Source organism: Seriola aureovittata, chromosome 12, assembly GCF_021018895.1.
Source record: "Seriola aureovittata isolate HTS-2021-v1 ecotype China chromosome 12, ASM2101889v1, whole genome shotgun sequence".
NCBI lineage: Eukaryota > Metazoa > Chordata > Actinopteri > Carangiformes > Carangidae > Seriola > Seriola aureovittata.
Genome location: NC_079375.1, coordinates 22,246,450 through 22,271,343, shown reverse-complemented (window position 1 = coordinate 22,271,343; position 24,894 = coordinate 22,246,450). Strand labels below are relative to the sequence as shown.

Sequence of the window (24,894 nt, the reverse complement as noted above, 5' to 3'; positions counted from 1 at the left end):
TCATTTTCAGATCGTCAATTTATTTTCATTTGAGATGGATTCAAGGTAAAAAAAAACAATCAAGTTTCAAGAATACATAACCCCCTTCCCCATTCACTGTCCCCACATATATAAAATTAAGGCCACTTTCAAAACTGTATGTCACTGTCCAGCAGGACTTTTTAATGACAATGTACAAAACACATTCTTTACACAGAGGACAACAACAATAATAGTAATAGTCATAATAATAATGACAACATCATTTATAATAATAATCAGCACTAGACATTGATATAAAAAAGGAAAAGACACAGTTGGATTTATTGCTTGACTCTGATACGAGCGCATCTCATGCTTCATAAGGAATAATGTTTTGTTTCCCTTTTATGGTCCATACTGGCTCTGACATGTTGCTTTACTGGAAGATTAAGAAACACAATGACTGTACCACTGTGGCTTCAAAATGTGTGTGTTTATGGGATTGCGTGCAAGTTTACGAGGGGGAAGAACGAAACAAATCAAACACACTGTTTTGCTTACGCGAAGGAACATGCTAGAATGGGCGTCTTGATGATGCAGGTTTGAAGCGGAAATTCACAAGGGACACAAACACTGACCACTGACAAAAACTAAAAATAAGACATTGAAAAAGGCTAAACCAAACAGCAATGAGCTGGCGTCAGTTACCACGAGGAGAGAGGCAGAGAGAGAAGGGAGAGAAAAAAAATAAGTAAAACATGGAAGGATGGAGTGGTTGAGAGATAGAGCAAAAGGAATCTGGCAGTGGTAAAAATATTTTAAAATGCAAGTCTGGCGCTTTTTCCTTCTGCTCTTTCTCCTGTTTCACCTCTTTCTCTCCTGCTCTGTTATCTGTGTTTAACATTTCCTTCCAATTTTTTTTCTTTTTTCTCTTTTTCTCTCCCTGGCTTTCACTCCCCTCCCCCCTCCCTTCCCTCCTCCTCCTCCTCCTCCTCCTCCGTCTACACCTTGTCCAGTAAAGATCGTTGGCAGTAGAGGAGTCGGCGTGGGGTACCGTACCGACGGAAAAACACCAAGGCTGCCAGCGTTGCAATCACACACACTAAGAGGAACAGCGGCACCACCACCGCCGCTGCCCCGGCTCCACCGCTTGCCCCTCCTTCCTCATCCACTTCAATAATGATCACCTCCGTATCCTTATCCTTGTCCGTCTCCGTCTCTCTCTCCCTTTCCCTCTCCCTCTCCCTCTCTCTCTCTCTCTCCCTCTCTCTGTCCCTCTCTCTATCTCTAGCTCTGTCCTTATCCTCCCGCTCCTTGTCTTTCTCCCTCTCCTTGTCCTTGTCGTGTCCGCCTCCGCCTCTTCCTCCATCGGTCTTGGGGTCTTCGTTGGGGCAGCCCATCCAGTCGCGAAGGGCTGATTTGGGGTATCCAGGCTCCACGCGCATCATCTGGTTGTTGAACTTCCAGTACTTGTTGGCTTTGTAGAAGTAGGTGTACGCTGACGAGTGGAAGAGAAACATGAGAAATAAACCGGAAGTGAAAGAAGAAGAAATAAAGCAACTTATACACGTATCGGCTCACACTAAGAAGTGAAAACATACCTTGATCTTTGCTCATGAAGGCTGCCCTGATGTTGTCAGGCACTCCCTGCCACACACTGACAGATTTCGGATAGCCATCGTCAACAGATCGTGAATCTTCGTTGAAACGGTAATACCTAAAATAAAAAATAAAAAAAGAGAGAGAGAGAGAGAGGGGAAAGGTAAAGAGAGCAACAGCTACAGTGAGTTTATGGTCACATTCAGATCCCCGAAAGACTGGACATGCACTTAGATTATAAAGACTCGAGACTTGACTTAAAGGACTTTAGGGTGGTTCTGAGATACTTAAGACTTTACTCTGTACGTCCCTCAAAGACTTTACTTGAAGCTTGAATTTGACTTGTCTCAAATGACGTGAGACCTGACAAGTTCGAGACATGACTTGGACTTACCTTCAAAGACTGACCTTAAAGACAGACTTGAAACCTGACTTGGAAACTTGGACTTGTCTCGATTAACTTAACACTCTCCCTAAAAGACTAATTACTGGACTTGACTCAGGCTTGTCTTGAATGACTTTAAACTTGACTCGAACTGGACTTGTTGTTGCCTTGAGTCTTCTTTTGACAGACGTAAAAGTTGACTTTGACTTGACCTAAAACATGTAACTTGAGACTTGATTTGGATTCGTCCTAAGGAATTGTGACTTGACTTGAGATATGTCGTGACTGACTTGAAACCTGACCGGCTCTTGACCCCCAAAACTTAAAACACTGCTCGGAGTCGCCGTGTGTGTTCCTGCTGACTTTCCCCAGAGGCAACACTTAAACTCCTCCAATAGGTCTGAAAAGTCGAGGTGCCTTCATGGACTTTGTTTATATAGGTGGCTGTTTGCACTATGATAATCACTGACTGCTGCACCTTTTTTTATAACAATGACTACGGCTTAAATATAGGGAGGCGCAGCAAGCTATAAAGTTTCCTCAAGGTTTGTTTTCATGTTTAAATGAGAAGCAGGTTTTGTAACTCGGGGTAGGTGAGTGAGTCGGTGTGTTTGAACCTTATAAGGTCAACATTTAAACATACAGTATCTTTCGGTGAGGGTGACGCAAATGGATTTTCCTTGGAATCACTGCTTTATAAACATCAGAACAGTTTCTTCACGACGTACACACACACACACACACACACACACATGCGCAATGAAGATGACTAACTTGTTTGCTCTGAAGAAGAATGTTTGTCCAGTTGGTGTGTAGTAGAGAGCAGAGTCTATTCGATCTCTGGGAAGTCCAGCGCCCATGTCCTTCAGACTCTTGGGGTAACCAGAATCCAGAATAGATTCGCTGAACACCCAGTACCTGTCCCCTGGAGAGACGGACGGACAGACAGACAGAATGAGGCGGAGTGGGAACAAACGGACGCAGAAACAGAACCAGATGAGGTATCTGCAAGACTTCGCCTGTTTGACAATGACTAACTTTGATGGGTCAGTATACTAAGGCCAGACTCACCTTTAAAGAAAACAAATTTCCCATCCTCCCTTTCAAAAGCAGTATTAATATGAGTGGGTAATCCCCTCCAGAAGTGACCAATCGGCATGGGGTATCCATCCAGCACGTGGTTGTTACGCACTCGCCAGAACCACTTATCCTGGAAGGGAAAGAGACAGAATTTAAAACCGTCCAACAGCCGAACTGTTACATCAAAGCTTCGGCCGTGTGAGGCGGGTTTACCTTGAACACAAACATTTCTCCTCTAAGGATGGCTATGGTGTCGAAGTGTCCGTCGCAGATGTTGGGGCCAAAGCGCGGCTTGTCCGGCGAATATGTGGGCTCCGGGTTGTAAGGCGAACGGGGTGTTACAGGAGGCGGCTGAGGGCCTGATCCAGACCCTATGTGAACAAGGACGTAAGGAAGTTGTTTAGTTTTCTTAACATGAACTTACTGAAGTATCACAGTATCGCAGGGCTTTGGAGCAAAAGTGGCACAGTTTACGTTTTGGACAATAATCAGTTTTTTAAATGATTGGAAAGTTTTCTCATGTTTTATAATAAGATTTTTCGTGTTGTGTCACCAAAGCCCCTCAAGCTCAATACAACCAGAAAACAAAACAGATGAACAGCAACCTTTTCTGACAGCGATTTGGACAATCTCTTTGTTGATAACGTACCATAAAGTTGCTGAATGCCTCGGCGGTCGTCGTCAGGTAGTACGAAGTTTTCGGTGTCCATCCACTGGTAGAAAGGAGCCATGATGGCTGAAGGGTCATTGGAGTGCTCCAGACCCAGAGCGTGGCCCAGTTCATGCACCGCAACCAGGAATACATCATTTCCTGAAACAATATCAACCACAAAACATGATATAATGACCTTTTTTCTCTGGAAAATGAGCGTAAAGCAGGAGACATGAAATAGAAAGGGTTTTTATCCTTATGATTTACACAGCAGGAGTTTCCTCATTTTAAAGTGACTCAAAAGCACGCAATTACCTAAATTAAATCTACCTTACCTAATAAAATGTGCAGCTGCAGGTCATGTGAAAATGTGTTTTTGACTCAAACAGCTGACACTGCAAAGCTGTGTGTTTTCAGCAATCCAGAAATAAACACTTCTCCATTTCTGCAGTATCAACATCACCCGGGGGAGACTCACTCCCTCAAATGTACTTGAACAAGACTGGACGTGACGCCGCCTGCGTTTCGCTTGGGACAGCAAAACAAACAGAACCTGACTCCCAACATGCAAAGTCACTCCCACCGTTTGAGCTTCTCCTGCGTTGTGTTTATCAGTTTCAACGCGGCCTTACCTGACAGATCCCGGTTTCCAATCGTCCACGGCTCAGCGGCGTCAAAGTGGGTGTCTCCACCGATGCCATTGCCGGGGAAGTAGGCGTGTGCCAGGAAGCCTCCCTCTCCGTCGAACGGGCTGCTGTCGCCGTGGAAACCCTCAGCAAAGAAGATCATGATGTCGGCAAACTCCTCTACCTTGTCCCGTATGTAACTGTAGGGGATTTCCCGGAAATGGAGAGGGGTGATGCTCTCCCACACCTTGAAGGCCCTCCTGATGGCCTCATGGGTCTCGTACTCACCCACCTTTGGGGTGTAGTTCTGTATACTGGAGAGTGTTTACGGGGGGGGGGGTAAGGAAAAGAGTCATTTTCATTTCATAGGAAAACCTTTTCAGTTGCTCAATATAGTTTGGGTTTTCTGACATTGCATCACACTAATCATAGTGTAAGAATAGCTTCAGGTCCTATTCCCTCATAACTCTGCAGATGCATTGCTGTTGACTCACGAGAAAGTGACTTCATTCTTGTTCCACTTCAGGCCCTGGATGGCGTATCGCTTCCTCCTCAGGTTGCTCTTCAGCTCAGCACCAAACTTGTCTGGCACTCCGCAGCGCGGCCGCCTCATGGCCCTGCCAGACACAAGACATAACTCCGCTCACAACAAGGTCAAATAAAAAATAAAAAAAGTAGCTTTGTTAGTTTGAGCCAAGCTCCGTGCAGAGCGCAGCTGTTTGACGATGCTCACTCGACGGTCTTGTCATCGAAGGTGCCGGTGACGGTGAGGCCGTAGAACCTCTGCATGGCAGCGACGGCTGAGGAGACGGAGTGAGGGGAGCGGAGGGCGTGGGTCCTCAGGTCCCCCGGGGGCAGGTAACCATACTGCTGCAGCCATGACTGCAGAGCAAAGCAAAGCAAAAAAAAAAAAGGAGAAGCATTGCAAAATGAGACAAAAGGAAACTCCAGTATGTAGAAAGAAAACAAGTTTAAATTAGAGACAGACACAAAAACGCTTCCTAAGTCACCTGATGTTTGTTGGTGATTCAGGGTAAACCAACTGTCTGGTATGATGTTGACTATCAGATGCAGTGACAACAAGTTCAGGATGTTTTTTGTGCGCTCGCAGCAAAAAACACATTTCTCACTGACAGCGAAAATAAGCTCTTAAATAATGTCTCTCTGTGTTTTGCTGCCTTGTAGCCAGCGAGAGCAACATCAGTTTCAAGCACCTGGCACGTCTCCATTTAATGACTAAACACAAAAGCTATTCAACCATCAACATTCGGCTCTCCAGCGAGCACCGTAGTTAATTGAAGCTCAGGTCAACATGAAAGAACACTGCCAAGTTTAAGCCCCTAGAAAAACTTCAAACAAAGCCAGTTTAGGTTTCAATAAAAAAAAAAAAACCCAGAAACTGGAGGAGGAAATCCCCCTCACAGAGTTAAAGATTAACTTCAGTTTCAACATTGACGTTATCCTGTGGCCACTTGTTGCAGATTGTGATGGTTAAAACTAAAGTCACTGAGTTTGTACATGATGAAAGCGTTTGTTTAAACCATTTTCGAGCACATATTACGATGGTCACCGAGTTCTTCGGCGATCCGGATCCCTCAGTCTCCGCTATGATTGACCTTACTTTCCCCTGGAAACCCATTTCGCTGCGGTGCTGGTTTGACATCTGGAGCGGTGCCAGCGGCTTCGTGCCGCACCTCTCCCACACAGCTTCTCCTCAACTCTTTCCCTCTCGAACTAGAGCTGAAAAATAACACTGAGGCTATTGTGAGTGCAGTGAAAACCGAGACCACTTTGATATTCTGCTGCGCACAGTCACTTTGTGAGCGTGTAATGCACTTTTAGGATGTGTTTTATTGTTTGGATACAGTATAACCTCGACCGATTAAAGTTTTTTAACAGTCACTTTTTTGGAGAGTGAGTTTTTTTTTTTCCCTTGCACGGTAGAACTTGATGTGATCTATTATTATAATGATTCTACATTTTGTGTAGTTTGGAAAAGCCACAGTGGTAGAGGGTGTATGTGCTGAGAAGGCGATTGAGAGAGAAGAGAGGAAGGTAGGGAGTGTCCCAGGGTGAGACTCAGGCCTTGGGCAACCTCAGCCAATGTCTCCAGTCAAGCAGCAGCGTCAGTCAGTAATTTAACTGGGAATTTCTTCCGAGTCGCATCCAAACCTCAAAGACAAACTCTTCCCCCACGTCCATGTCTCTGTCTTCGCCTCGTCACTCCTCCCCTTCTCTCTTCTCCTTCATCCCTCTCTTATGGAAAACCCAGGGACTTGAGGGTAAATACTTATGAACAACCACACCCAGAGCCACTAGATTATTCCTGTATATCTGTTGCTAATAGTCACTAAATACAACAAAGGTAAAAACACGTCTCTTTTCCACTGAAGCAAACACAGATTATCTAAATACGTGCTCAGGTCTGTCGGTTTACGCCTGACGATACTTGCGTGAAAAAGCCCCGATGGTTAATCAGCCTTGCACTCGAGCTTGGGCAGCAGTGAATGGCAGCTCGGGAAGCTCTTGAAGGTCTAATCTCTCCCTCTCTGTCTTCTGGAGACATGGAGGTCTCAGTGTTTAGACTTCACCCCTGAATGAGCCCTTTCTGGTTCTGACTCACCCATGCAGCTCTCAGTAGACACATAAAGACTCACTGTTTGCCACTGTTACAGCACATCCACACAGGCGGGAAAGAGAGGAGCGGCGAGGAGGGAAAGATGGAGGCTAGTTACATCTAAAGGTTGTAATTAAGAGTCATAATGAGGCTCCTGCAGTTTGTGGGTCTTCTAATAATTATTAACGTCGGTTTCCCTCTCCTGAAGTTAAACTTTAGCGTCTCAGACCTGGATGTATTTCACTGTGAATATAAGAAAAGGGGTTTTTAAGGCCTGATTTGACACATTCACTTTGTTTTCTTTCGTACAGAATCCTCCCTCTGCCCTGAGCTCAGTCAAAAGGCTGCTGTTGAATGACACCGAACACTTGTTTTAACTATAAGGCCCCTCGTGCCTCTTTCACAAGTCCCTCAGGTGACTTGACAAAGTCTTATTCACCGTCACACTCGACTATTTTTGACCACACTAATGGGCTGAGTAACTAAAGCGGCAGCAGCAGCAGGAAGAGGAAATGGTCACTATTTACAGTTGCATAGGAGATGACTTCAAGCTTTTGATGTAGACCAGTGGTTCCCAGACCCCCCCCCCCCCCACACACACACACACACACACACACACACACACACACACACAGATGAACTCACGTGATTCATACTTATTCAGCTTTTCTAACCATCTCCACTGTTTAACCACTACATTTCTTTTTTTACCCCTTACTTAGAGCTAACTAGTTCAACTGCTTATCCTCGCTATTTTTCTGCACTTTTTGTTTTTTCACTTACAGCTGATATGAGAGAAATGTTGTTTTCATTCAATTCATTTCTCTGAATTAGTTGAGCTACACTAATGGTACACTGCGTTAGTGCTGGGGTACAGAGTCTACGGTTTGGATGTAAGACACTTTAAACTGCTGTATGGAAGCGTTTTTAGTGTCGAAGTCAGTCTTGATTTCTTGATTACGAACAGTCGGACAGAAAGAAGCACAGAGCAAAGGGACTTTCAGTAAGTCCAACCCAGGATTTTGAGGTCAAGGGCGCAGCTCGCTCGTACGCGGCGGTGTGAGTTTATTGTTTAATGGAAGATCTACGGAGAATCAAACAGCGGTTGCTATGGATGTCAGTGGGCAGAGCGCTCATTTTACATAGGATGAGAAAAGGAGAAGGAGGGATTGCGTTTCAGAAAAGAAAGAGAGTCAGTTGTTCCGTTCGGTGAGGGCCAATGGAAAGAAACTCTGGTCAACAGCGATGGGAGTCCAACTGATGCATGCTGGGTATACAACACACACACACCCACACACACACACACACACACACACACACACACACACACAGCTCCTCATTACACATCCACTCACTCTGTCCAGAGAGCTGCACTATTATGTCAGATGATTCATAAACGTATGAAATTATAGCTCCCAGTTCATTTGTAGCAGCAGTTATTGGCTGTTAGCGTGTGATTTCTGTGTGGTTGTGTGGTTGTGTGGTTGTGTGGTTGTGTGAGGGAGTTTGTGTGCGTATGTACATTAAGTGCAACGCATTAAAACCAAACCTTTTTAACTCTTTCTCGCTGTAGGAACGTTTGCCTGAAGCTTGTGCTGTTCCTTTAGGAAGACATTTAGGACATCTCTAAACCCCCCCCCCCGGCTCCTCAGCACACATCTAGAGCGTGTGTGTGAGTGTGTCTGTGTGTGTGTGTGTGTGTGTGAGTGTCTGTGTGTAATCCCCAGCTGCTGTCTATTAAAACAACCCCTCTCTGGCCAACAACAATAAGACCTGGTGAAACAAGAGTGGAAAAACATGCGTCTCTGCCAGTATCATTCGACTAATAAGTCAATCCCGAGCAAATCTCAATGACACGATTTTGTCTCTTGGAAAAAAAAGAAAAGAAGACATTTCTCTAAAATTTTGCTCCTCGCTTTCTTTATGTCGGAAATTAGGTAATGACTTTGTATATTACCTCATTTCCTGTAACACCTCCTATCTTCCCTGGGGGAAGGTGCCCTCAGGCCACCCACTGATGACCATCAGGATGTGGCTTTGTCTGCAAAGTACGCACCCCTCCTTCCATCCTTCCTTTCTGCCCCTTCCCCCCTTCCTCTAATTGACTAGTCAGACAACAAGATGGGACTTGTAAAGTTACCAGTTAAGCCAATTCAGTTTTTCTTCTTCCTGTCAGGAGCAGAAGAAGAGACATACATTCACACAGGAAGTGTGCATGACGGCTATGATTCACACCCTGTCCCATTCAGCTGGTAATTCCTTCAGTTTCCGACTGTTCTTTTCCCAGATTGCATCATTCCTGTGGCCACAATGCCGTCCTTTCTAAGCATCAACAGCCTCCTCACTGTTCTCCCTGTCTCGCCTTCATCATCTCATGTCATGTCCTTTTATCTTGCTTTGTAGTCAGTGCCTCAGCTTGTAGCCACTCCCGTGTGCGTGCACAAGAGAAGATCTGTGGCCACACGGGAGAAGATGTGTGTGCGTGTAACAGGCAGGTGGCCGCTGACACACCAAGGTAAACCAACTGCCCACTTCCTCTCTCCGCCGCAGACCACAGGAAGTGACCGACTGTTTATCTCACCGACACAGACACACTGACCAACATGCAACCACTCACTTAATTAGACTCGGTGTTAATTGAAGCACAAACATCCTACTCAGCAGCTGAGCTGCACCGACACTGGTGACTTTGTGGGTTTGTGGAGGCAACAATATGAGATCACGGACATCCGCAATCTGAATGAAGAAAATAAAGACAAAGGAAGCCGTGGTTTTTTAAGATGATCATAAAACAGAGGAGGTGAATCACTGAATAAATATTAACTTAATATAAACTCTCCACAGTTCTTCAGGCCAAGCTTCCACTTCAACTGAAACTCATTCACCAGGCAACACTTCCAGTTTCTCTCAACACTTCCAGTTTCTCTTTTGAAGACATTACACATGCTGATGCTGCTGATGATATAAAATGTTTTATGTATATATATATATATATATGACTCAACCTATTTACAACGTCTCAAATAACTCGTAACTCATCTCCACGGTTCAGTTTCTACATTCAATTCACAGTTTTTAACTGTTACGCTCTGGAACAACCTTCTTTATTCTTAGGCTTCTCGCACTGGTCCTTTTGTTGATATAAAAAATGGGTCAGACTTTGTTTAAAGTGCTACATCTGCACAACATGTTCAGTCTCATTTATGTTCTCCAGTGAAGCCTAGAAGCTGCGTAGCTTGCTCCATTAAATATTTTGAACTTGTACTGGACTTGGAACAAAGAGGAGTCAGGGCATTGCGAATTCAAGTGACGCCATGACGTTTGTTATTATAACATGAATTATGTTTATGTGGTTTCTTGCTCAAAAATCTACTTTTTAGTTGGACTTTGCCACAACTATGGGTCACAGCAGGAGATTAAAAATACTGTTTATTGTTGAAAAACGTGCACTTTGTGTTACGTTATTCTCTAAGGATTAAATGATTATTGATTATTAACACTTAAAATTGTTGATTAAAGACATTCCTTGAAATCTGCTTACCTAGAAGCTACTGGTTTAGCTAACAGCCACTAGCTGGATTTACTGTAATGAAGTGGCTCTAACATACAGAATGTATTTTAACGTTTTAATTTATAGATAAAAATTTAAAAAGTATTTCTTAATTACTCTTTGGCCTGTTGTGCTCTGGTGTTACTAATTACTGATGTAAACAGACCTTTAACAGCACCAGAACATATTGATTGACATATATAACTGTCAGGTTGTGTTAGTTTGTGTAATAACATTTAAATGTCCTGTGTTTTGACTTATGTCGGTGAGACGACTCTTCTGTTTACATTTTACAGATTGGGCTTTTAATTTGACGGTCTAATGTAGGTCAGCGGAGTTAGCTCAGCTTTCTTCCATTGGCACAGCTGGAAATATAATTCCATAGTGATGATTAGAGACGTTTGGCGCCACTGTGTGATCTCACGAAATCATTTAGGTCTCTCGACTCACACACACACACACACACACACACACACACAGGGTGTTTACTAATGATGCTGAAGGAAACAGGTTTGTAGGGGTATCATAACAAAGTCACTTCCTGCGACATTAATGCAGAACTTCCTGACCCTGTAGTGACTGTGGGGATGGAGGATTGCTGATGCTGCAGATAGAAAAGATCAGAATGTAACCAAAAAGAAAAAAGGAAAACATGAAAGTACAGAAAAGAGCAGATCAGAGCAAAAAATAAAAAAAGAAGAAATCTAAGCTAAATCCTCTTTTATATTTAACACTACTTAGTCCTGGTGCTTCATCTTAGTGGGTTATCGAAAGTCTTTAATGTACAGAACTAGAGTTCAAACTGTGGCGAGTGTTTTTCCACAGCTGCCCGTGGCTGAGATGCTGCAGAACCTCTCAGATTGTAAAACCCACCTCGCCCGAGTCCGCTGAGCCATAACTCAGGACAGATGTCAACAATTACATCTCCCCATCCCTCTGAATATATCTGTACCCACAACTCTCAACCCCCCTCCACCTCCAGTCCCACAAAAATTGCCTCTGTCTCTGTCTCTGCCCCGACCACAATACAAGCTCATGCATTTCTCCTCATTTGCGTTTTCTCTTGCTCCCCTTCTGCTTTTGCCCGCTCAGCATTTCTCAGTGTTTTCATGAGCGCTATCATCATTATGGGCTGCTTCCTCTAACCCAGGGTCAAATCCCTTCCCATGTTCCTGTGCCAACACCAGACAAATGTAGAAAATGATTCTCCGTCCCGGATGCACAGTTTTAACTTATGGTGTACTGGTTTCGTTCAAGATAAAACAAAACATAAGTACATCATTATGGGCAGGATCATGAAATACTAAATCTTCTGTCGAATTAGAGAATCTTTTATTCAAATTAGTAACAGGAAAGATCATTCATATGGATACAAAGAATATATCTCAGTTACTGATAAATTAACTATTCTATAACTCCTTAACTCTTATCCTACAGCTTTCTTACATTGTCCTTTATTTTGCTTTATTCCTCAAGTCTGGATTTATTTATCTTACTTTATTCCTCAAGTCTGGATTTATTTATCTTTATTCCTTTATTCAGGGTTTATTTATCTGGCTTTTACTCCTCTGTTCTGCATTTATTTATCTGCCTTTATCTTTATTCCTATAGATTTATTTAGCTGTCCTGTGTTCATAAAATATTGGTTTATTTTGTCTGTCTTTAACCCAGTATTCTGGATTTATCCCTCACCTCTGGATTGACTTGTCGCTCTGTCTCTCCCTGTGCGCTCAGCTCCCACACCACCGCCAGCAGCAGCAGTAGGACAAGCGATTTCAGCTCCAGTGCCATCACTTGACTCTCCAAAAAACAGTAAAAAAAAAAAAAAAAAAAAACGGGCAGATCTCCTCGTTACACTTCTCGCAGTCTTCCCCTCGCTATTTGTCAAAACATTATCTGTGAAAACTTATCCCATAAACGAAAGTCCTTGGCGCAACCGAGACCGACTTGGCGCAAAGCGCAAAAAGTTTTCCCGCAGATGTGCAGCAGTGAGTCTCTGCAGCTTATTACTTGTTACTTAAACCACGATAGGTATTTGTCCGGTCTGTGCATTCTTCTCGCGCTTTGGTGAATTTTAATTTTAAGTTATCGGACGTTGCTGGAAGCAGGAAGTCAGAGAGGGGGGCTCTGGAGCTGCAGGCTGTGCGTACTTAATGTCCAAATTCGGCTCGCGCTTTGCTCCAGATGTTGCAGCCGACTTTGTTTTCATGAAGCAGTCTTAACTCCTCGCTGTCCTCTCTCTGTCCTATCCTCCAGTCGGCTTATTTTGATCCCCTCTCCTCTTCCCTTCTCTCTCCCCGCTGCAGACGTGGTAGTTTGATACTCCCCGGAGACCTTTAGCTGGAAAGTAGAGGGTTGTAAACCTCCCCCTCCTAAATCAGCCCGCCCCTCTGACATGGAGGGCTGGAATCAACTTGGTGACCTTGGCATTAGACTTGGCACGGTTACCCCTTGTCCTTAGGCGATGATTAAATGCCTTAATGCTCCCTAAAATGCATGAAGATGTTAGTATTTACAGAGAAGAGAGAGCAAACACTGCGCTCAAAGACAAACTCCTCGACAGATTATGTAGCTAAAACGATTTTGGACTCACATTTGAAGTTTCTATAGGAATATTTTTAAGATGTGGTAATTTTTTAGGATTTATCAGTACAGTTAGGGTTAAGGAAAAAAGGGGAATTGCGCCCTCTAATGCACACATTGTGCATACATTTAAATAGTCACAAATCACAGGAGGCATACAAACTTCATCCATGCCTTAGACTGGCTCTGTCTTTGCTGCTTCCTGCTCTCTTTAAGAGTAGAAACTTTGTTCTGTTTATAGTGTTGGTTTGGTTTCAGATCGCAGCTGTAGACCGCCACGTGCACATGTCTAATCACTTCGTGTCATTTGTTCATGGTAATTCACATCACATAGACATCTGCTTGTGGGCAAGATGCCTAACGGCTCTATGTGCACACGTGCACGCAGGACACAGGTTTACACACACAGAGTAAAATTTTAAAAGTCTTTTAAAACTCACAAACATTTCCTGTAACCTACCTTATGTGCACACGTTCTGCAGCTCAGCTGTTGTGCTGGCCACGGCTGAGGAAAGACAGCTGGCTTCCTCCACTCCCCTCGTCCTCTTGGTTGATGCCACACAAAAGAGGAGAGTTTCGATTGTCTTGGGAGGGATCGATGACATCTGCATGTTTGGGATCAAGGCAGTTGGGAGCAAATGCAGCTGCCTGCAGGCATGCATGCTGCGTTCATGGAAAACCACCAGTTAATTGTCTTAAACGAGACAGAGCAAGACTTTCTTTCCAAATTGTTTTTTAATACGGATATATTGAATGTACAGCTTACAACAAACAGACATAGACTTCTGATATATATAGTAACTTAAAAGTTTTAGTAACTTTAGTAATTGAAAATAGTGTTACAGATAATACGTTTGGACCAAACAACAATCATAATATTCACAAAGCCAAAGGTCAAAGGTCACACAAAAGACCATGTCCTCACTGGGTTCACAAACACTGCAGTTGTGCTTCTGGTTTGACAGGACAATATAGTGGAAAGTAAACCACAATGACATGAGCAAGTAGTTTATCTGAATCACAGGATGGGGGACAAAAGACGTACTATTCCCCACAGAAAAACATTTATATTGTTGGCCTGGTTTGCCCCTTCAAAGCGCAATTTAGTTTTGCTTAGTTAATTTCTTCTCTCTGTAACTGAAGGAAAGAATCCGCTAGATGTGAACCGAACCTAGGTCGTAGCATTTGCAAAGAAATTTTCTTTTGGTTAGCTTGAGCCTCCTTTGGTGCCATTTGGATCAGATTTAGTGCATGGCACAACACATGAGTACGGAGATGTTCACATGATGACATAAAATTATTTAAAACTATTCTTTCAGTATACCTTGTGGTGACTCATTAATAAGCATCAGAATTGTTCAAATGCAGTAAACGTTTCCCAGCTGGGCCTGGTGGTAAGTTCAAACAATTACTGTGAATTATTTGGCCCATGTCTGGTATGAAACACTAATACAACAGGAAAACTCTTTCTTCATATCCAAACATAGATTAGATTAGACTGTGCTTCAAACTATTAAGGACTTCAGCCAGACAAAGGTAGTGTCACTTTTTTTTTTTTAACAAATCCAGCCATGACTAGACTCACTTTGTTACTTGTTGAATATTTTTATCTGTATTTGTACAATAGCTGTCTCTTTTTTTTAACACAAGACCAAGCTGATTGACTCACAACTTTCACATACAAACATAATTACTCTATCAAACTGACGGGCTACTTGAAATGTGTTAAGGAAGCAGTACTACGCAAAAGTCCAAACAGCTTCACCAAAAGGTAAACATTGATTGAAAACACTAAAACATCATCCAGCCAATCACGTGGACTTGAGTTACGACCCTTCACTGGACTCTTCCCCGGCTTCGGAAACTCTCGGATCCGTCTGAGATCGGACGGGTGACTTTGCCGACTCATTCTCTCCATGGGGTCCAGAAGGCGGGTCGTCGTTTGGCTCGTTACTGGTGTTCAGGAAGGCTTGGTACTGGTTCCAGAAGCCCGCTGAGCTCCTGGTGGCAGGAATGTTCAAGGAAGTCATAGATGTGGAAGAAGGAAGCTGGTCAGCAGAGGAACGGCTACTCCGGGCTGGCGGACGTGATGTTTTGGTTACTATGCCATGGTGCTTCATGTGGCCCTGAGGATTAAAAGTATTTTATTCATCATCCAGATCATAATAAGATAAAGGGTCGGAAAGGTATAACTATCAAACATCCCCAAATATAACGTACTGTTGCGTAAAATCCATGGGTATATTAGTCCGACATATGACTGGAGCACGCATCTTTTTTCTTTATGGTGACACATTAACTAATATTTCAACACAGTCTGAGTCTTCTTCATGTTTCATGATGAAAATACTCATTATGTTGAAATATTAGTCCTGAATTCCAAGATATAGTGCTGTACTAAAACTGCTAAATACTGTTTCAATAATAACTCTGCCAACATATCCATACATCTTATCAATAGAAATAATTTCTTATACCATGTGATTTCTTTGCCTCACCTTCAGTCCACTGCGGCTCGCGTACTCTTTTCCACACTCAGCACAGCAATAGGTTTTCTTCTCGGGACGAGACAACGGAGATGGCAGGGTTGGGGCAAGGCTGATGGGGACAGAAGCCTCCAGTGCTTCACTTGGAGCTAATCCGCTAATCTTAACGCCTTCCACCCGGTCTTCCCTCCGGTAGGAACCAAAATGAAAGCTCTGACGTGTCTCCCTTACAAAAGTGGTAGTTTTCTGTGATGCACCACCTACTTCAGCACCAGTAGTGTCTGCCGTCTCGAAATTGGACGTCATTTTGGGATCGTCTTCAGGCACAGTTGCTGGGTCTTCCTTTGGTGTTGCTGGTGGAGGAGACAGATCTTTGTCTTCTTCCATGGGTTCTGGTGATTGGGGCCTTGGGGAGAGTGAGTCTGATTCCATGGTTGTCGTTTCATTAACATTAGGAACATCTTGACTCAAGGTGGGGTTAGAGGAGGTACTGGGACAGGCGTAAACAAAGGGGGCAACGAGGGCAGGTGTGCTTTGTAAGTCCTCCAGGTTTGAGCCGGAGCCAAGGAAGGCATCAGAGGAGGTAGATGCTTCATCCTCGCCACAGTCCACTACCATAGCTTTAGGTGACATTGTGGTTTTGGTAACAGTGGAAGAAATTGGTGATGGGGTGGATTTAGGAAGGTGGACTTCAGCACTGACTTGTTCAACCTGGCTGTCTTCGCCGACCGGGGAACCTTCATCTGTCTGCTGGGAGGCTGGCAAGGGGGCACTGAGGCAAAGGACAGGAGGGTCTGCACTGCCTGGTGGTGGAGTTTGTGTGGTGGGATTCATGAAGGGGTCAGGACTAAGGTCAGAGGGGGGGATTGGGTCTGGGCTGCAGGATGCAGACTTGCTGGGATTTTTGGTTAAATCAACCGATTTCATACTGCTAGAAACAGGGGCCGAGCCAGCTGCTGGAGTTTGAAATTGTGAGCTTGGGGCGGGGCTCTTGGAGTGACCAGCTCCAGGAGGTGTTTTACTAGAGACAATATTTGGGTCAGAGGACTGGGATTGAGATTGTGACAAAGGTTTAGCATCAGATTCGGCGGACAACGCATGTGCAGAGTCCTCTGTGCCATCTGGGGGTAACTGTCCGCCGAGGTGCATTCGGATGTGGTGCTGGAGCACAAGGGCATTAGTGAACTTACGCTGGCACAGCGGGCAAGAGTTCTGGACACGTGCATTTGGTGGTCGGGCATGATGGGTGGCCAGATGTGACCGCAGGCTGCCTTTGGTCGAGAAGGACCGTCCACATATCTTACATGGAAAAGGGCGTTCTCCAAGGTGTGTCGCCTGGTGCAGACGCAGCGCTCTGGGACAGCTCAGTACCCGTAGACACACCCCACATTGATTGGTTGCCAGGTTAGCAGCTGGACCTGTGATATTCAGTGATGGTAGCATGCCTCCCGCCATGGCACCTGCTCCATTGGTGCTCATGCCCAGGGCAGCAACCATCTCATGGGTGAAGTTTGAAACAGAAGTGGTAAGAGTAGAAGATGGTGGGGATGCCATGACATAGGTGCTAGAAGTGCTGGCATTTGTGAAACGACTGTTGGCTGAACTTGCTGAAGAGGTAGTGGTACCGCTAGATAACATCTCCAGCATGGAGGCGGAAGTAGAGGAAGACGTCCATGAAGAAGAGGAGCTGGGAGGAGCCTTCTCTAGCTTCTCCACCAGCCTCTGAAGCTTGGAGGTTTCAGATGTAGGAGTGGAGGAAGCCAGGGAGGATGGAGTGGTGGTGGATGGACCTGGGACTTTGGGAAAGGAAGAGAATGGGAAGGAGAGCTGAGAATGGCTGGAAGAAGCAAGTTGGAGAGAGCCCGCACTGGAGGGTAGCGGGGTGCGTAGCAAGCCCAAGGCTGGATGGTTGTACAGGGATGAGTGTGCAGCAGGCGTAGAGGAAGAAGAGGAGACAGATGGGAAAAGGAACTTAGGCAGGTGAGCTAGCTGGGAGTAAGCTGCAGGAGAAAGCATTGGGGCATGAGGGGGAGTGTTCTCATCAAAGTGCTGCTGCTTGGCACCCTTGAATAATCCTGTGATGGTGGAGGACGAAGACAAAGAAGGGTTCGAGAGGAGGGAGGAAGCCAGAGAGGAGGTGGAGGCTGAAGAGGAGGAGGAAGAGTGGGATGAGCCAGAGGCGATAGAGACCGCAGCGGCTACAGCTGCGGCCCTATTCAGCTGCAGGAGGGAGTGGGAAATCAATGCCAGATCCACAGTGGGGGGCAGGGGTAAGGTGGAAGGGGCAGATCCTCCGGAGGCCCCCAGAGAAAAGCTAGTACCGGTGCCGCTGACCTCCAAATTATCTCCACACGTTTCATCGTCAGGCCTGCTTTTTCGCTTCTTCTGAATCATATTCACGCCACTACCACTGCTACCACTGCTCATGGTCTGTCCCATATCTGATCCCCCGCTGACCCCTAACGCTACCCCAAACAAAGAAGGTGGCAGGAGTGAGAGTGACAGCTCCGGGTTTTGCTCACGATGGCGTAGGAAGTGCACCTTGAGGTTGCCTCGTGTGGTGAAGCGGCTGAGGCACACTGGACACTGGTAGGGTCGTTCCCCCGTGTGAGAGCGCAGGTGTATCTGCAGGGCGGAGTCACTGCTGAACATCTTTCCGCAAAAGCGGCAGGCATGCTGGAGGCGGCCAGCATTGGCGGAGCCGGGTAAAGGGGAAGAGTCTCCTCCTCCAGAGACAGACTGCAGAGCATGCTGGGAGTTTGGTACAATAGATACTGATGTGGAGAGAGATGAATTTAGGAAGGACAGGCCACTGTGTCCACTAACTGAAGTGGTGTTTGGAGACTTCTCATGAAGATAGCGGTTGGGAAGAGCTAAAGACAGGGCTAGCGGATAGTTGGAGGAAGCCATGGAGATGGTAGCAGAGGAAGAGGTGGAGGGAGCTGAGGATTGAGAGCTCATCCCCAGATAACCATGAGCCCCTGAAGTCCCTCCTGTCCCTTCTGTCTGGGGCTTGTGGGGCTGCAGGATTTGAGATGAGGAATTGCTCGCCTTTGTTGGTTTGTTGGCTGCCTGAGAGGGGAGCAGGGAGGAGAAACATGCCAGGAGAGGAGCTACAGAAGTGGAAGGCTGAGGTGGAGTTGGCTGGGTAGTTGGGCTGGCTGCCCTCTTGCTGCCTTCCAAGCAGAGCTGAGGCAAGGAAGGGAGGAGTTGCTGGGAGGGTGCCTCTATTGTATAGGAGGCTCCACCAAGGCGTAGCACCTGTCTACAGATCTCCTCCGTTATCTGCATCTGGTGGATCTGCCTTTGCTGCAGCACCCGCAGCTCCTCCAGGATCAGAGCGATGCTCAGCTGGGCTCTAGACGGCGCGGCTGAGGCAGATGTCACTCCTGGGCTTGGGGTGGGAGTAACGGGGCTCGGGGGGCCCTCGGGCACGCGGCTGGGGCTTCCGGGGTGTGGTGGAGGACATAGGGAGGCGGAGGAGGAGGAGGAGGAGGAAGATGTGGTGGTGGTGGCTGACAGCCCCAACTTGGGAGAGGCCATGTGTGCACTTCGGGACGGGTGGACGAGGGCACCTGCAGAGGACGTCGGACTGCGGCCAGACAGTTGGAGCTCAGGCGGATGTTGAGGGCAGTCAGGTGAGAGGGAGGGCTGCGGGTCTTTGAGGGGCTGGTGGGAGGGCTGGCTCGGTGAACTAGATAACGCTGGACCCTCAGTGGGTAGAGAGGGGGCCTGAGACCCCTTGAAAGATGAACGGAGAGCAAGGAGCAGCTGGGAGCTTTGAGAAGAAGAAGATGGACAACACAAGGGAGAATCCTGGATAAATGGAACGGACTGCGACTTCACTGCCGAGAGTTCGTCTAGAGAAATTAAAAAGGAGAAAATCTAAATGTAATTTCATAATTATTTACAGTGACGGGAAAAAAAATCAAGGTTTACATAATTGTTCAAATCTTTTTTCCATCAACAACTTTAATTAATAACCTACGTTTCACTTAATAACCACTAACAAAAACTAGCGGTGAGTAGTAAAGGATGTAATTTGGCGACTTCATGCTGTCGAGGAAATGGAAGCATTCAGGTGACTTTTAACCTCTGGGTTGAATTTCCTCAACCTTATCATTCTCCACTGCTTTCTTTTCCCCTTTGTCCTGTCTATCCTCATCAACTGTGGCCTCCTCACCACTGTCGCCACACACAAACACACACACACACACAAACACACACACAGAGATGCATGAAGGCACACATGCTTGAGCACACACACACACACACACACACACACACACACACACACACACACACACACACACACAGACAGATTCCACTGGTCTGCAAAAATATACTGCTTACCCATAAAGGAGCCTACCTTGTTTCCAGGGCAACATGCACAAGACAATGGACTTTACCTCACCCCTCACCCAACCCACCCAAATAAAAGAGAAGCCACATCCACACACTAAGACACTCTTCCATCCTTGCCTCCCTCTCTTCCTTTCTTCCTCCATTCAATCTGTCTTTCTTTCATCTCCTGAGGCGCCCATCCCCCCACTAAACCAACGAGGTGCTAAACGTTAAGGCCTGGTTGGGTACTGGACACTGTACTGGGAGCCTGATTGGCTGGCAGACCTGACCTTACACACTCTGGGGTCACATTCCTGATATGGTTTAGGGCCAGGCAGAGGAAGAGAGGTGGCGTGCAAAGAAAACAAACAGCCCTGCAGACAGACATGATGACTGGCAGACCATCACCAAGCTAACTTAACTCAGGAAAGCAGAGAGGGACAGAAGTGAAAGCACATGCACACAGTATAGCTGTCAATGCACAACACGCAGCCGCAAAAAAAAAAAAGAAAAGAAAAGGGGAGGGGGGCGAAAACATTGTACGCACAAGATCGAGATCGCTCATGCACATACGGAACTTACAGCTGCTACAGTTTTATGACACACGGTGGGGATTATTCCTGTAACTGGAGTGGACGGACAGACACAAACACACACACAGTCACATACACACTTCTTCGTGGGTATGTTCATGCTTCAGTGCCCGGCAACAAAGCTGAAAGGGGACAATGGGGTCTAATGCTGTTGCGGTTAGAACACCTTATTCAGTGCCTCAAAGTTTCCTTTAAGTTCACCTCCTCATGCTCATCCTTTTGCTAAGACCAAACTTTTTTTTTTTTTTAATCACTATGTGTACTTGTTCCCACAGATATTTTGTGAGTGGGTTTACTGTATATACCCACGTTCTGGGTGGTCTGTCTCTTTGAACCTGGCAGTGAGGAGGAGTGAAGACAGTTGGGTTTTATGGGGCAAAGAAAGCTGCTAATGGCTGCAACCACGGAGAATGAATTAAAGACTTTGCAGGTCAGTAATTCCAACAGGCCTTAGTTTCTGAGCATTCACCTAAATATAGCCTCCCATTTAAATACAAATTAAACTTAACTGTTTAATGATTCTGGTAAGAGTTCATTCAAACAATGACACATTTTAAAAACAAGTAGTAAGTAAAAATTAAGTAAAAATTTCTGTTCAAATTCAAAAACTACAATTTCCCACATGAGGTTTTTACAAATTAACAATAGTGCAAAAGGTTAAAGCATCAGTTTAAGTCCTGTGTTTGTTCAGTAGAGTAAATATAACATAAAATAAGATGGACAAGTCACTTTAAAGTTTAAACTTTCCACCCAGTGTGAGTCCCATCCTACTGCATAACCAGTACTCTTTTAATACATAGTCTAATTCTCACCATGCTCAAGTATCCGACAGGCACCGGGGGTCAGGCTCATAAGCTGCTGGGGTCGTTTCTGTTTCCGACGGGACATGCTTCTGCAGGACGGGACCGACGCAGGGGCGCATTGGCCAACACACAAGTTTTATTCTGTCTCCCTGCACACTGCAAAAAGTAGGTATCTAAAATTACTTCACGAGGAAAAAAATAAAGAAAAACTTCAGTATCAGCTCCAAAAATGTGAAACTGGATTCTCCGTGTGGATTAGTCTCAATAAAGTGGGTCCATGTTGGTGGCATTGTGGTGCAGAGAAAAGAAAAAGAGAACTAAAGTGCCAAAGAGGCATGTGTGACAGTTTCTCTCAACAAGTTTCCCTTTTCTCAAAACTCACCGTTGGCCCTCCTTCTCTTCTTCACACACACACACACACACACACACACACACACACACACACACACAACACACACACACACACACACACACACACACACACAGCTCACTTGTTCATCCACTACTTTGCATTCAAATGGCGAGTGAACACCCCTTCTTTTGAGCCAAGAGTCCACTGCCTCTCTTCAGTAAACCCTCATACACTGACGCTCAATTTCATCACATAATGGCCTTTTTTTTCTCCACGAGCTTTCGATCGCTGATACGAATCTGTATAAAACATAATACTCACTGATCTCTGTCTGTCTGTGCGTAACAGAGGGAAACTGTGCGCACAGGTGGGCGCAAAAGCCAAAGCTCGGGTTGAATGACTTCTGTTAAACATATTGTCACAGGCCACCATCTCGCACATGCACACACACCTACACGAGTCTATTCAAGGTGTGTGTTATGTGTGGGGTTTTTGACGATGCTCCCGCCGCCTCTAAAACAGGCTCCTGTGTGAGCTCAGTAAACAGAGCGACCGAAAACGAGGTGGAATTTGCAACAATGGCGTTGAGGGGGCACAGCTGAGTGAACATCACCCTCTCAGAGCCTCTCCAACACATAAGGCCACTGACTGGAGGCACAATGCTCCCTTTTCACTCTCATCCCGACTGCTTACCACGTGGAGAGAGGTAGTGAAAGAAAGACACAGTGAGGAGAAAAATCATTTTTCACCCGGGCCCTGTGACACCCCCTCGAACACCTCTCCACCTCCTCTCCGGCTCTGGAGCTTGGACAGAATAAGAAAAATGCACGAACACAAAATCCGAATCATTTTCTGAAACCAGGTGACGATTTGAGTCTGAATTATTTAAAATAGGCCCTCCATTGTTGGGCAGTGGAAATCCAATTAGTTTAATATAACAGACAGTTTAACACACGGACTCATGTAATTTCTGTGGTGGGCCTATGGACACTTGTCTTTCCAAAACCAAGCTGTGATTTCCGAACAATATGCAAGGATTAAAAAATAAAATCATTAGGCTATAAACATGCGTGCGATTGCGTCATCAATCATATTTTATCGAAGACACAGAAGTGCGAACTCGAATAGTTATCAAATAGTCACAACAGAGAATATCATTGTTTGTTTGTTTTTAAAACCAGAACTCTATTGTGCCAACAACGCATTCGTATTTTTCGTGCCATCTTGCCAATATGATCGCGTGTCCGACGGCCGGACGTTTATTTCGCCGATGTTTGGAAACAAGCGCAAAATACGGCGGTGGGATGCGCGTCCCCGCTACTGTACGGCGACCTGTTGCACGCCACGCGCGCTCCCACATCATAACAAGTTATGATTCATAAAATATTATGACTTCTCCGAAAAATACAGTCCCGGATGTGCATTTCCCCCACAGGCCGCTCGTCGCCGACACAACCCCGTTAAATATAACACAAAAACAACTTACCATGTTTGAAACGATGATTTTTTTGGAAGCGATAGCCTATTGTATAATGACAAGGGGGTGGAAAAAAAGCTCAGGAGCTTATGTTGGGTAAGATCGGCTCCGTCTCTCAGCCGGGACACTGGCGCAGCATTTCCCTATTCACTCCCAGGGATGCGCAGTCGGACAGCCGCATTTTTTTCAATTATTTATCTCCGTCGCAAAAACGCGTTTCTTTCTCTTTATGACAAAGGGTTATTATGGCTGAATGTATTTACTCATAGTCCAGTGGCAGCGGGAGCAGCAGGGGCGGTGCAGATAGCATGTACCCGCTACAGGGGGAGGATTATTTTTCTTGGCCGTGCGTGCTGCTCTTCCTCCTCTCTTTGTATTTGTCGGGGCCTGCTCCTGTCCGGCCTGTCTGCGCTCTCTGCGGTACTGTCTGTCTGTCTGTCTGTCTGTCTGCCTGGTTAGCTGGCTAGCTGTCTGTCTCCCTGTCGGTTATAATTAATGGCCCTCGCCGCCAGACGGTCCTCTGGGAAACAGTGACCACAGTTACCTCTACATTGGCTCTCAGTGTGCATCTCACATAGGAGAGCAGGCCCGGGAACACACACCTCTAATTCCGGGCTGAATCAGTCTGACGGGGGATTAAGATTTGCACAAGTGTGGATGATTGTGGTGAATGTGTAAACCCATTGTTATTAATAATAAAAAAAATCATAACTCATATTTTCATATTTTAATAAATAAAATAAAAAAATTGGACACTCAATCCAGATGGTGTCCACACTCAAAAGCAGGTACTTCACACCTGTTCACAATCATTTTGGCGATTTGGAGACAATATACTGAAAATATATAGAAACAACTGAAGCTGATAATAGTTGTGTATGGTGTTTAATAGGCTACCTCTTAATAAGTATATTAGCTCTCACTGAAACATATTTAATGGTTGCAGCTAGGTCCTTCCATTTATCAGATGATCACAGCACAAATTATCTCCCTTCAACGACCCTTAAAGCACAGAACGCATCTTTAATTCATTCCCTTAACTCAAGCTACTGTAGTGATATATCGGCTTCTAACCGTGATGGCAGGTTAATGTCTGCTGAGGACAGTTTAATCACAATAATTCACCATCCTCTTCCTCTGCAGTTTTGCTGAACTGTAGAAGGAGCTGCTAAAACAGCCTGTGTGTGTCAGAGTGTTGCAGAAATGTGATGCAGGGTAGAAGGTCAACAGCAGTTTACAGCAGCACACCACTTAATCTGCCGGCTAATGACGGTGCTGTGGCAGGACAAAGAGTCTGGTTAGTGAGCATCTTGTTGCTTGGCCAACTTTCCAACTTGGCACAGTTTTTTTTTTTTTTAATTTTTCATCATCATCATCATGATCTTAATTGGACGTTGTCTTGTCGACTCACAGCCATGTCTGCTGGCACACGGTGGCTGACAGATGTAGGGTTTATGTCTTACATCAGTGACGCCACTAGGTGTCTCTCAGAGACAAAGATTAGAGGCATGTTGCATGAGTTTGAGTAGCTTATATTTAAATGTTGTGTCACACTGCCTGATCATTTTAATAATAACATTTACAACATCAGAAGATGATGCACACATTTTTAAAACATTTCAACAGGAAATGAAAACAGGTTATGAGCAACATAATGTCCCTCTATAAAGACAGTTTCTTTTTACCCTCACACAACTTTTCTTGGTTTCACCTGTGGCCTGTATTATGTGCACTCATTTGTCTGCTCCCGTACACCGGGGTACATGCTGAAGGGTTTGTTGGCACA

The 24,894-nt window shown here is 45.4% G+C and overlaps 2 protein-coding genes across 3 annotated transcripts; both read right to left on the bottom strand.

Moving 5' to 3' along the window:
- mmp14b (matrix metallopeptidase 14b (membrane-inserted)) lies at positions 1-12,810 on the bottom strand. The gene is made up of 10 exons (XM_056392131.1): positions 12,163-12,810; positions 5,037-5,185; positions 4,798-4,920; positions 4,310-4,617; positions 3,675-3,836; positions 3,239-3,396; positions 3,017-3,155; positions 2,720-2,870; positions 1,563-1,678; positions 1-1,459 (listed from the first exon to the last, which is right to left on the bottom strand). The coding sequence occupies exons 1-10, from the start codon at positions 12,259-12,261 to the stop codon at positions 963-965; spliced, it is 1,902 nt and encodes a 633-aa protein (XP_056248106.1). The 5' UTR covers positions 12,262-12,810; the 3' UTR covers positions 1-962.
- A 959-nt stretch (positions 12,811-13,769) lies between these two features.
- sall2 (spalt-like transcription factor 2) lies at positions 13,770-23,831 on the bottom strand. Of its 2 annotated transcripts, none has more exons than XM_056392167.1 (4): positions 23,118-23,831; positions 21,289-21,435; positions 15,552-19,399; positions 13,770-15,179 (listed from the first exon to the last, which is right to left on the bottom strand). In XM_056392167.1, the coding sequence occupies exons 2-4, from the start codon at positions 21,362-21,364 to the stop codon at positions 14,880-14,882; spliced, it is 4,224 nt and encodes a 1,407-aa protein (XP_056248142.1). In that variant the 5' UTR covers positions 21,365-21,435; positions 23,118-23,831; the 3' UTR covers positions 13,770-14,879. The 2 variants fall into 2 exon arrangements, with proteins under 2 accessions (XP_056248142.1, XP_056248143.1); XM_056392168.1 differs by lacking the exon at positions 23,118-23,831 and adding an exon at positions 21,953-22,403.
- Positions 23,832-24,894: the final 1,063 nt, after the last annotated feature.